The sequence below is a fragment of the Trypanosoma theileri genome (assembly GCF_002087225.1).
Source record: "Trypanosoma theileri isolate Edinburgh chromosome Unknown TM35_Tth_6_V1, whole genome shotgun sequence".
Taxonomy (NCBI): Eukaryota; Euglenozoa; class Kinetoplastea; order Trypanosomatida; family Trypanosomatidae; genus Trypanosoma; species Trypanosoma theileri.
Window position 1 is genome coordinate 184155 of NW_021639848.1, and position 12732 is coordinate 196886.

Here is a 12732-nt window from a genome sequence, read left to right on the forward strand (position 1 = left end):
GACTGCTTTTATTTTCTGCTATGCGCTTTAGTCTCTGTAGCGTTGTGGTTTTCTTGTTGGATTAAGAAAAAAATTGCTTCTCTCACATACGATACTTGAGTTGTAGGAACTTCACCTTTTATACGGCGCAAAGAAAGCATGCGGAGAAAAACTTGTATGAACCATGTACGATGTGTAAATGTACAGAAGCCCATAAAAGAACTAAAGGCATGTTTGCAAATCTTTGTTGTGGATAATATACTATTTTTTTTGGTTGGATTTGTGTTAAGTTAATTGGTTACAAAGATACTTAAAAACAGTTTTTTTTTTATATTTTTATTTTGTGTTTTACCTCTTTTTATTGAAATTTACTGTATTTGAGCATTGTGTTTACGTTGTTTCTTCAGTGTCATGTTTAGACTTGATCACGGTGAATGTATTTCTGTTTCTCTTCTTTGATTACACAATTCTTTTTGGTTTCTTTTTTTCCTTAACCATTTTCACATATTCTGATTAACTAAAATAAGCTACAATCACTTCTTCGTATTTGAAAGCTTTGAAAGTAGTTACCAACCGCAACACATCCAGACACAAGTACTTCTTGGCATTCACTACAAGTAATCAGTAACCTCTTTTCTTCTGACGAGAAGACAGTAAGGAAGGAAGGAAAGAAGGACTGAGGAACAGAGAGAGGAAAGAATACCAACTATGAAATACAACATGACCCGCCCTCTGTTTGTTTTATTGTTCCTTTTTTTGCTGGGCTGCATCAGTGGGTATGCACAAGGGAGTCGTTTCAAAGAAAGTACAACCAGGACGATTGGAAATGACAAGGAACTGTTTCAAGCAAAGAACTCCGCTAATGAAGTGAAAGTGAAAGTAGATGTGGGACATGAAAAACTATCACCACTATCATCTTTTACTGGCTCTAAAGTAACCTCACCCCGCAGTTTTCAAGGTTCTTATCTTTGGTTGGGGAATGGGAAACTGGTGGCAATTGACACTGCTGCTACTGCCATGTACCAGAAATCTGCAAACAAGAGTGAATTCATCGATTTTTTGACACAAGAGAGCAGTGACAATGGAAAAAAATGGGGGGAAACCCATAAAAAGAGGTTCGGTATTTATTCATTCCCATACGCGCAAGAGCTAGAGAAACATAAAATGTATGATAACCATCGGAGTGTGTTTGTTCTTGTGGAAAGCAACAACCTTCAAAGCCAATATCGTTCCCAATCACAGGGTACGGAAATCAATACTAAAAATTCTACTCTTCGCACTGTGCGCATGTATACTGGTAATGATAAAAACGGAAAGTATTCATTGAGTTACTTTGCTTCCAATATTGCATTTCCTTTTACGAAAGGAAAGGAAATGGTTGTGCGATTCCTTGCTGACGAGATTACACCAATTTTGAGAATGACAAATTATGGTTTTGTGTTTCCTGTCCAATTTATTACAGCGAAGGACAAAATCATTTCGACAGTTATGGTTGACAATTTCGAAGATGATAATTGGAACGTTGGTAGTTTAACTGAAGAAGGTACTTATAATCCTGCTGTTCTCGAGTGGAAAAATGGTAATTTGATGAAGATTGCTCATCATACCAGCGGCCATTACAGAGTGTACGAGTCCACCGATTTGGGAAAGACATGGACAGAGTCTACCAGTACACTCTCCCGTGTGTGGTCCACCTCCACTGTAGCTACTAACATACCAATTACTGAGCGTGGAAGTCAAAACAATTTTATTACTGCAACTATTGATGGGAAGCGTGTCATTCTTTTTCTGCAGTCCGTGGGATCTGAACATAGGAAGAAACTCTATCTGTGGGTGACTGATAACACACGTATTTATCACGTTGGCATGATAGTTGAGAATAAAAAAGTGAAGAGAAGCACTTTATTGTTCAAGGATAACAAACTCTACTGTCTGTATGAGACTGTTGAAGGGACAGGTAAGCACAAAGTCTTCTTTCTGGATCTTACAACTTCAATGGAGGAGATTAAGAGGGTGTTAAACAAGTGGACTGAACTAGACCAGACTCTCTCTGAGAGTCGTTGCTGCGCTGATAACAGTGGTATTTCATCTCGTCAGTGTAAGTATCCTGTTCCCACTATTGGGTTGGTGGGCTATTTGTCTGGAAATATCGATGAAGGGAAATGGAATGATGAATATCTCGGCGTGAGTGCTTCTGTAAGTGGTACCCCAGAGAAGAATCCCAACGGACTAACGTTAAAGGGAATTGGTGCAGGGGCAAAGTGGCCTGTGAACACAGATGGACTGGCGAAGCAGTATTACTTTACAAACTACGCCTTTACTCTTGCGGCGACTGTGACTATCCATGAGGTACCAAAGAAGGAAAGCAGTCCTTTCTTGGGTGTAAGACTGAATAAATCGAAAAAAAGAATTCTTTTTGGTTTGTCGTTCAATAAAGACAATACGTGGAGCACAATAAACAGGGACGAAGCAAGTGGTCCAACAGGCAAATGGGAAGTGAACAAGGCATATTCAGTGATATTGACATTAAAAGACGGTAAGGCTATTGTGTATATCAACGGTATTCGTTTAAGTGCACCATATTACGCCGAAATGGAAGGGGAAGAAGAGGTATCACACTTCTACTTTGGTTCAGAGAATTGGGGTGGAGACAATATTCACGTAACAATAAAAAATGTTATGCTGTACAACCGCGTACTACTTCGCAGGGAAATTAATGCACTGGTCAAGAACAATATGAGTATTGTTGTTGCAGATGGCGAAAAGGAAATTTCAGAGCAGGCAAGCATGACAGATTCTTCCCAGAGCCCTGTTATCCACAGTCCTTCAAGACCTCAGTCAACCAGTTCCAGAGAGTATAGGTTCAATGAAAGACAAGGGAATTCGCAGACGGCTGACTCACTTCGGAGACAGGGAGGCCGAAGAAGATCTCCTGAGACACTGGAAACTGAAGATGCATCTGAAAATAATATGCAGGAAGACCCTTCTAAGACAATTCTGCCCAACATCCATGATAATAATACCCATCCCCAAAACACTATTGATGGCACTGTTCGTGTGTATGGATATGGATTGCCAATACTTCTGCTGGGGTTGTGGGCTCTTGCAACATCCCTCCTATAAATGTATGTGCAACGACGTGAATATGATTTCCGATTGGGCTTGGTTGCATCAGTAAATAAAAATTGTTGTCCTTAGTGTGGACCCTTTTCTTTTTAATTGTTTTTTTTTTTTTTTCTTGCGGCTGTTCCTTGGGTTCAGCATCATTGAATTATTTTTTTTTTCTGTTTTTGGAAAACTAACTGTTTGCTACAATCTCTGAAGTCCAGGAATTAATTCCTAACGTCCCTTTGTTTGCCCTCACACGATGCTTGATTTCTCGACCTCACCTTTTGCAGAGTGCAGATGGAGCAAGAGGGGTAAGTGGGCACATTGAGGACCGCACTGGGTGAAAATGATGTATGACTAGGTAAGGATTCGATGAGATGATGTTAAATATACATTTTTTTTTCTTGTGTGGTGGAAAAAGATTTTTTTTTTTTTTTGAAATCAATCTGTCTACATATGCTTGTTTTAATTATACTTCTCTATATACGTTTGTGTGTTTGTTTTAATTATGTTTCTCTATATACGTTTGTGTGTTTGTTTTAATTATGTTTCTCTATATACCTTTGTGTGTTTGTTTTAATTATGTTTGTCTTATATATGTGGGCTTTTCACTGTGAGATTGTTTTTTATTGGGGTAATATCATCATTATGGATGTTTTTTTTCTTTTCCCTAGGGAGAATGTTGTTCATGAATGTACCGTTGTTATGATGTGCTAATAATCTGTTTTCGTTACTTGGTGTATTTGTTGGCATGGGTTTTTTTCTTCCTTTTTTTATTCTTTCCACCATTATGTACACTGATTCAAAATAGTTGAATAGACACTGTACATGAACATTTATATAGTTTAAGGGGTTTATTTTGATTGCTGTGTTCTCTGCGGGAACGGGCTCATTCTGGAGAGGTCTACAGTGTGTTGTGTGTAACACGGTATACATTTGGTGAACACTGAGCACTGGTTGGGGAATGGGAGAGTGGAGTACAGAGTCCCATATGTTTCTCTACTTGAACTGCCCCGATTATACCCTATCATCATGGTGTGCCAGCATTCCCTGTGTTACTTCTTGACGGTGTTATTTGACTAGTTGGTGTATCCTTTTCTTGCGGTTGATTTGGAATACTGTGCGTAGCAGACTCTTTCTCTGGCTCCCATTGCCACTTTGAGAAGATNCAGAGAATTGGGGTGGAGACAATATTCACGTAACAATAAAAAATGTTATGCTGTACAACCGCGTACTACTTCGCAGGGAAATTAATGCACTGGTCAAGAACAATATGAGTATTGTTGTTGCAGATGGCGAAAAGGAAATTTCAGAGCAGGCAAGCATGACAGATTCTTCCCAGAGCCCTGTTATCCACAGTCCTTCAAGACCTCAGTCAACCAGTTCCAGAGAGTATAGGTTCAATGAAAGACAAGGGAATTCGCAGACGGCTGACTCACTTCGGAGACAGGGAGGCCGAAGAAGATCTCCTGAGACACTGGAAACTGAAGATGCATCTGAAAATAATATGCAGGAAGACCCTTCTAAGACAATTCTGCCCAACATCCATGATAATAATACCCATCCCCAAAACACTATTGATGGCACTGTTCGTGTGTATGGATATGGATTGCCAATACTTCTGCTGGGGTTGTGGGCTCTTGCAACATCCCTCCTATAAATGTATGTGCAACGACGTGAATATGATTTCCGATTGGGCTTGGTTGCATCAGTAAATAAAAATTGTTGTCCTTAGTGTGGACCCTTTTCTTTTTAATTGTTTTTTTTTTTTTTTCTTGCGGCTGTTCCTTGGGTTCAGCATCATTGAATTATTTTTTTTTTCTGTTTTTGGAAAACTAACTGTTTGCTACAATCTCTGAAGTCCAGGAATTAATTCCTAACGTCCCTTTGTTTGCCCTCACACGATGCTTGATTTCTCGACCTCACCTTTTGCAGAGTGCAGATGGAGCAAGAGGGGTAAGTGGGCACATTGAGGACCGCACTGGGTGAAAATGATGTATGACTAGGTAAGGATTCGATGAGATGATGTTAAATATACATTTTTTTTTCTTGTGTGGTGGAAAAAGATTTTTTTTTTTTTTTGAAATCAATCTGTCTACATATGCTTGTTTTAATTATACTTCTCTATATACGTTTGTGTGTTTGTTTTAATTATGTTTCTCTATATACGTTTGTGTGTTTGTTTTAATTATGTTTCTCTATATACCTTTGTGTGTTTGTTTTAATTATGTTTGTCTTATATATGTGGGCTTTTCACTGTGAGATTGTTTTTTATTGGGGTAATATCATCATTATGGATGTTTTTTTTCTTTTCCCTAGGGAGAATGTTGTTCATGAATGTACCGTTGTTATGATGTGCTAATAATCTGTTTTCGTTACTTGGTGTATTTGTTGGCATGGGTTTTTTTCTTCCTTTTTTTATTCTTTCCACCATTATGTACACTGATTCAAAATAGTTGAATAGACACTGTACATGAACATTTATATAGTTTAAGGGGTTTATTTTGATTGCTGTGTTCTCTGCGGGAACGGGCTCATTCTGGAGAGGTCTACAGTGTGTTGTGTGTAACACGGTATACATTTGGTGAACACTGAGCACTGGTTGGGGAATGGGGCAGTGGAGTACAGAGTCCCATATGTTTCTCTACTTGAACTGCCCCGATTATACCCTATCATCATGGTGTGCCAGCATTCCCTGTGTTTGTTCTTGACGGTGTTATTTGACTAGTTGGTGTATCCTTTTCTTGCGGTTGATTTGGAATACTGTGCGTAGCAGACTCTTTCTCTGGCTCCCATTGCCACTTTGAGAAGATAACTGTTTAGAAATGAATCTCGCTCCCATTGCTACGAGAATTTTACGAGATGGATTATAACAGGTACATTATTCATCGCCCAAAGGGGTACCTAACCAAAAGAAGTTGTGTACGCAGCATTTCATTCACAGAATCTTGATCCAGTATGTTGTTGTGCGCAAGTAGAAAATCTCACGGGATATCCCTGATAATGGGAGATGCCAGAGGGTAAATGCTGCAATCTCTGAAGGTTTAAAAAGGGAAAAAAGAAAAGAAACGGACATGCACTTAGCAATTTCCCAACGGCAAACGAACTTCCCAACGACACGCGTGATGAGTTACATTATTTCTCTTTTAAACCCTAACCCCCTCGCCCTTCTTCCCCATTTCGCCTCGCGCACCCTACCCGCCACCCAACACGACACGGGAGGCGATATCCTTTCGTTCTGCCCACAAACGGCTTGCGAGCATGCGCAAAAATATAAAACAGCAGTGCACCTCACAGTTCGAAACGGATAACACGAACCTTCAGGGTCAGGATTAGGGCCAGTCGTGCTTGCAGCGTTTGAAGAGCACAAGCGTGTCGTATAAACAAATTTCTCGAAGAGAGAGACTGGATGTACGGTATAAGAGTAAACGGAAACACGCAGGGAGTGAAGGAAAGTTGTGTAAATAATAATTCGATTCCTTGTATCGCTTGAATGCTGTGAAACCCTTTCTTGTTTTCTTCTCTTTTTTGAACTATTCTCATTCATGAATTACATAGCTTGGACACCTCCAGCTCCTCCCAAAGGGTTTTAGACGTGTTCATAACTCGAAAAAGAGTTTTGAAAAGCCCATCCATCCGCAACCAAAACGATTTTCTAATTTTCAAAACGTTATATTTCCTTTTACAAGGCAGTTTTTAATTTTCAAAGTTGAATAAATAAGTCGGTTTTTATTCTTACAATTTTGCTTGTTTGCTCAAATCCGGGACTCTGCAAGCTATAAACCATCCCGCAGGTTACGATAGTTTAATAACAGTGAAGATCCCGATAAGAGGGTTTTTTCTTTTATTTGCTTCTAAGCAGCCTCATTTTTTGCTCTGTTTTCACGGAGGGTGTTTTCCTTTTTTTTATTTTTTTTTTTGAGAGCCAAGAACGCTTCAGCGAGGATTGCGGGATCTTCGTGACAGCGAGGTTCTTCGCCACATTCCTGAGAGTTCAAATACGAAACCCCAAAACCCTGCCAAAGCGGTTACGCCCCTACCTACAAGAGGTGACCGAGAACACCAAGAAACCGCTGAAGGATCAGTTTCTCTCGGCCATGAAGGGCATCTTACTCGACAAGAACGAGGGCGAGGTTCTAGGCGGTGGTGAAAACACGGAAACGGCAAGGGACGATACGGATATCTTACAGACGTATTCCAACGCGTCCACTGAGCTACACCGACGTAACTTGGGCTACATGTTGGTGGCCAGCGCAATGGCCAACCTAGCGGATGGGGCCCCACGGTCTCTAACAGTAGACAGCGTGGCAATGCGAGCGAAACGTTACAAGTTCGTTTCCTCCCAACCACACGATGTCGCGGAAGCCATCATGCGCCTAGGCTTCCCGGTATTTCCTCTTGGCCACGCAAACCAAGGAGAAAAACAAGAGAGCCTCCTCGGCTTGCCCGAAGAAGGCACGCAGGAAGCAAATTGCCTTCTCCGTCGGGCACTGTTCGTCCAGACAGGGTCCAGGCGTGGTTTACCATCGGCCATCCAGGCCGGCAAGCGTCCGGAAAGTGGCGAACCGCTACCAGAGCGGTATTTCGTACTTGGCGCGAAGTTCACGGGCTCCATCAGCCAAACGAAGGGAGCCTCATCAGGTTATTACACCCCAACGCGCGACCATACGGAGGCAGTTATTGGCATTTACAGGCCAGCGGACGAAGCAAATTGGCCCAAGTATGCTGGTGTAGACGAGAGAATGTACCGCAAACGGAAAGGGCGAAAAGAGCGCCTACCCGGGAAGACGGGGACCAGCTCAACGACAGCGCAAAAGTCAGCGGAGCGGTTCCAACAACAGGAGCAGACGATTGCACCCCAACAGCAGAAGAGGACACGCAAGACTGTGGAGGAGAGTTCGTTAAGCCAGAGGAAATCTCGGCGTGACGACACACGACAGAACACAACACCAAAGCAATCCCGAAAAGAAAAATTTTTATTTAACATCTAAGCACCCTCCATTTTTATCGTTTTCCTTATTTTTCAGAGGAGGGTGTTTTCCGTTTTTCCTGTTTTTCCATTAAGTTATATTTGGTACACTTTGTAGCCTGAAAGTATAAATGCCATTGGGATACCTTTTTATTGTTGTATTGCCATTAAGGTTTATCGAGTGTCTCTGGCGTGGGGGCTGGGGGCGTTTTTTCCCAAACCCCGAAAGCCGAAGGACAAGCCACAGTAAGCGATAAATATCTTTAGTATTTACCCGTTAATAATGTGTTGATGTACGGTGCCTAATCGGCAAACGTTGTTTCTTAGTTTGACTTGCCTGTTCCACTTGTGCAAACACGTTCTTCCTTTCCTCTTTTTTTCTTCTTCTTAGCAACGCGACATTAGCCGTGCTCACAGTGTGCGAAGAGCAGAAGCGTGTCGTATGAAGAAATTTCTCGAAGAGAGAGAGACTGGATGTACGGTATAAGAGTAAACAGAAACATGTTGGAAGTGACGAAGAGTTGTGTGTATATTGATTTTCCTTCTCGTAATATTTGAATACTGTGAGAACCTACTTGTTTATCTTTTCTCTTTATTGTTCTCTTTTCTTATCATTACATGGGTTGAACACCTCCAGCTTCTCCCAATGGGGGTTTCGACGCGCTCAGAACTGAAAAAAGAGTTTTGAAAAGAAAGTTAAAGTATGACGGAACAACAGGTTTTATCCATCCATGAGATCACGGAAGTAGAGGTTTTATCTATCCGTGAGTTGGCGCAAGAAGGCTTCACGGGTGATCAACTGGAGAGATTCCTCAGAACTCTGCAAAGGGCTGGCGATAGAAACGACACAAAAATGCTTGATCAATTGAGGACGAAAGCATTGGAAGCCTCCTTGGCCCGGGGAGGAGAAAGCACCACATCCGACGACAAGGCCAAGCTGACGGAGAGCACCAAATACCAAGGCGACGTTGATTACCTGAGGCAGCAAAAAGAACACGACTATTTCCCGTGGAAACGAGACTTGGCGTTGGCAGAGATTTTCTGGGGAAAATGTTCCGCCGATGACGACGATAATGAAAAGAGGGAAGCAGCAAAGAAAATATTCATTTCCAAGGCTAAGGGTGGCCGCCTAACCACAACGGAGGTGATGATAGGACAGTATATGTTCTTTGCAGAGGACCCCGCATATGGTTGGAAATGTCTCCAAAGACTCTTGTTCCTGTGCGATACGAAACAGAGAGTCCAATTCCACAACTGGGGACTGTTTGCGACATTGGACCCCTACAAACAGAATATGTATGGAGCACGAGTGGAGAAACTGCAATACCCTCTGTTCCCGGACCACCCGGAATTTAGAAAGTTAAATGCCAAATTACTCCGCCCGACTAAAGGCACCATTCACGGGGGATCATCGGATGAAACGCTGGAACTTGAAAAAATGTACGACATGAATAGGGAAGGACTCATCACCGGTGGTGGATATTCAGATGCCATTTATGATGCTCATGGGCAACAGATTGCCCCTAGGGATATGAGCAACATTCAGCAGCAGTTGGCCAACTTAAGGGCCAAGGTGGAGGACCTACACCGCAAGCTAAGCCACCACACGAACACACCGAATCATTTTCCCAACACGAAACAGAGAGCCACAGGAACAAGACAACGAAAGGGGAATACAGGTACAGGAGGAAGCAAGGGACGCGGATGTACCCTTTGCAACAAACCGACCATATCAGTACAGGGGAGGTGGAGAATATGCGAATCATGAGTTCGACGAATCTCACCCAAAAAACGAACAATCCCCGTCGGAAAGGAAACAACACTAGAACCGACGGGGCGAACAAGGAATTTTTGTGTGGTGCAATTTTGCGGGAGCCCACCACAAAAGTAGTGTTACACGGAGGAAACTTCGCGAGTGGGAAGACGTCCAACATCGAACTGGACGGTATCTTCCAGAGGTATTTACCAAGGAAGCGGGTTTTACCATGCGACACTCTTCCACGTATGACGCCAGCTCGGGCGAAGGAAATCGAGCATCTTTTTAAGGGAAAAGAGAGTGACCACCTCTTCTTTCCAATATTTATCCGCCACCACTGGATTGCGGGAATCTTCAGTGGGGCGAAGGGCGGGAAAAACAAAGTTAGAAATTTACGACTCAGCACCGTCTCCAATGGTGCAACGGGGCCTGGTACACGCCACCCAAGCATGATGGCCACACAGTGACATTACAAGGGAATTGTGTGCGACACGAACGATACAGCGTGGATTGCGGGATCTTTGTTGACGGCAAGTCTCTACGCCACATTCCTACGAGTGCCGATATGGCACCACCACGGCTCCTGCCACAACGGTTACGCCCCTACCTACACGAGGTAGGAGAAAGCACCACGAAATCACCGAAGGATAATTTTCTTACAGCCATGAAGCACATCTTGCTCGACAGAAACACAATGGAAGTGTAAATGGGCGAGCTTCTACACGGTGGTGATAAGGACACGGAAACGGTAACACACGATACGTTCACCCCACAGTCCCAGCTGGCGAACCACAACGAAGGCAGGGCACACCGTTCCGAACGCCGTGCACCCACGAACTCACCAACACCGGTGACACACGAAGAGGCACAGAATGCACACAGGGTACTCGCGGAAGAGTGCCCACACGCAGCCCTATTCATCGTGATGATGTGGTGCAAAACGAGGCGCGGGCGGTAGACATTATTGGGCCCCTCCACACGGAGGATACACGAGTCGAATAGGCTACGAAAGCCATATTTGAGCTTATCACATCTCTTTATGAAAGAGGAATTATGGAGGAAAAACAAACCTCACATCTGCACCATATTATTGCAGAGCAGAAAAATACAACAGGTGATCTATAAATAATAATGATGAGGCGATAAGGAATTAACCTTACATCTGTAACGGTTCAATAAAGAAGGAATAAACGTATTTGCAGCGGAACTAGTTAGCAGCTAAGGCATGATGTTACAAGAATGTTTGAAACACGGCGTCATTTATTGGGACGCAAAAATACTTGGAATTTTATCTCTGTGGAATCTTATAAAAGTTATGAATCTAATGAGAAAATTGTTACGTTCATTGTTGAGGGCACTCTCGCATCTCTCTCTGATCGGTTTAAGGCCATCCTCTGAACCAGAGGTATTTGTAACGTGTATACGCGGTTCACTTTGTGAAGATCAGATTTTACTAATTATTAAACATTTGACCATGAGGTATGGCTAAGGAGCTCAGTTTCGCAGCCCGTAATCGGAAAGGGCCATGCGACCACGCAAGGACGCGACTGTCCTCCAACACTCCTTTTAGCCAGCATCTTCCACATCAGCGACTGTTTCCAGGACGTCACGGCACTCCGGAACAGGATACGCCAGACAATGCGGGGCGACAACCCGCAATCCGCCCTTCCATCATTACGGGAAGGAGCGACACGACACCTGGCCGCACAAAGGATGTCTGAAGAGCACCGCATGACCACGACGTGGCATACCCGCATCGATACATTGCGACGGTATCTGGGTAATCATCTCCAAATGACTCGGGAGGCAGAACACACACGGGACAACGACGTCCGTGCCCTCCTTCGAGCGGAGTTCCCAGGAAACACGGCCCCAAGAACACGTGAACATGGACCCAAGTCTTTATCTTCAAAACATTCGTCTCTCTTTGCAAGTCAACAACGAGACAACAAAACATCAACAGCAGTAACAACGCCAGCATGCAATATACTTCATCGGCCACTCCATTTGAAGGACGCCACCCCCTCCTCAACATCGAGGCCGTCCGAGGATTGCCCACAGCGCATACGGCTGCCAGAGACTTCCTGGAGCGTGCGCTACGTTGTATGGCGGCCAACCTTTTTTCGACGATTTACGCACATCCCGAACCATCAAGAAGACACATCTCACGATGACGGACATACGGAGAGCAGTCGAGATGAGAAGAGGTTCGAACGCGTACCGAACGGATTTGGTCTCCAATATTCTTAACGGGCAACAGCAACACAGCCACCGGTGGATTGCAGGAACCATGCGCCCACCGACGAAAGTGGCATCGGCATAACCGCATAAAAATCATACGACACCCGGCCATCGGGACGACTCTCGCCAATTCCAACAATGGATCAACAATGGCCGTCTCCCAGAAGGTTTTCACGGAGTGTTTCTGTTTGCGGATGCCGGGATGCAAGGACGACAATGCCTCTTTACCAAACGATTGATCCTATTTTACATGGTCGATCTGTGGTTGTCTATGGTATTGGTTCAATGGTACTTTTTTCTTCAGCACGTCTCCCAGAGGGACGAATTGCGTTATCACGGTGGAGGAGTAGTGGATGAGTATCGTGCGAATTAATCGTCAAGTAGTGCGACAGGTACGTGATGTACGAAAGCATTTGCCAAATCAAACAGCAGCGAGCGGAACGAGAATTGCTACTACGTAATTTTCATCATGGTTCACATTGTGAACCTTTACACACTTTATGGTTGTTCTGGAGCTCATACACGAGAAGCCCAGCAGAAAACAACCATCCAATCAGCAACAAGGTTGCTACCACGCGGTAGGGAATCATCCCCACCGGACTCGTCCACAAAGTCAGTCTTACCGCACACCGGTGCGAAGACCAGCGAGACACGATGGATCGAGTCAACCACGACGACG

General features: G+C 43.8%; 5 protein-coding genes across 5 annotated transcripts; all 5 read left to right on the top strand.

The window, feature by feature from the left end:
* Nucleotides 1–699: 699 nt before the first annotated feature.
* Nucleotides 700–3102, top strand: TM35_000061640 (trans-sialidase; the record flags this gene model as incomplete). Its single annotated transcript, XM_029023201.1, has 1 exon — nt 700–3102. The coding sequence occupies one exon, from the start codon at nt 700–702 to the stop codon at nt 3100–3102; it is 2403 nt and encodes an 800-aa protein (XP_028885225.1).
* Nucleotides 3103–4303: 1201 nt separating this feature from the next.
* On the top strand, nt 4304–4747 carry TM35_000061650 (uncharacterized protein; the record flags this gene model as incomplete). The annotated part of the gene is made up of 1 exon (XM_029023202.1): nt 4304–4747. One exon carries the CDS (start codon nt 4304–4306, stop codon nt 4745–4747), a length of 444 nt encoding a protein of 147 aa, XP_028885226.1.
* A 2437-nt stretch (nt 4748–7184) lies between these two features.
* TM35_000061660 (uncharacterized protein) lies at nt 7185–8078 on the top strand (the record flags this gene model as incomplete). Its single annotated transcript, XM_029023203.1, has 1 exon — nt 7185–8078. One exon carries the CDS (start codon nt 7185–7187, stop codon nt 8076–8078), a length of 894 nt encoding a protein of 297 aa, XP_028885227.1.
* Nucleotides 8079–8759: 681 nt separating this feature from the next.
* TM35_000061670 (TATE DNA Transposon) lies at nt 8760–9824 on the top strand (the record flags this gene model as incomplete). Its single annotated transcript, XM_029023204.1, has 1 exon — nt 8760–9824. One exon carries the CDS (start codon nt 8760–8762, stop codon nt 9822–9824), a length of 1065 nt encoding a protein of 354 aa, XP_028885228.1.
* A 1626-nt stretch (nt 9825–11450) lies between these two features.
* On the top strand, nt 11451–12062 carry TM35_000061680 (TATE DNA Transposon; the record flags this gene model as incomplete). The annotated part of the gene is made up of 1 exon (XM_029023205.1): nt 11451–12062. One exon carries the CDS (start codon nt 11451–11453, stop codon nt 12060–12062), a length of 612 nt encoding a protein of 203 aa, XP_028885229.1.
* Between the last annotated feature and the right edge of the window lie 670 nt (nt 12063–12732).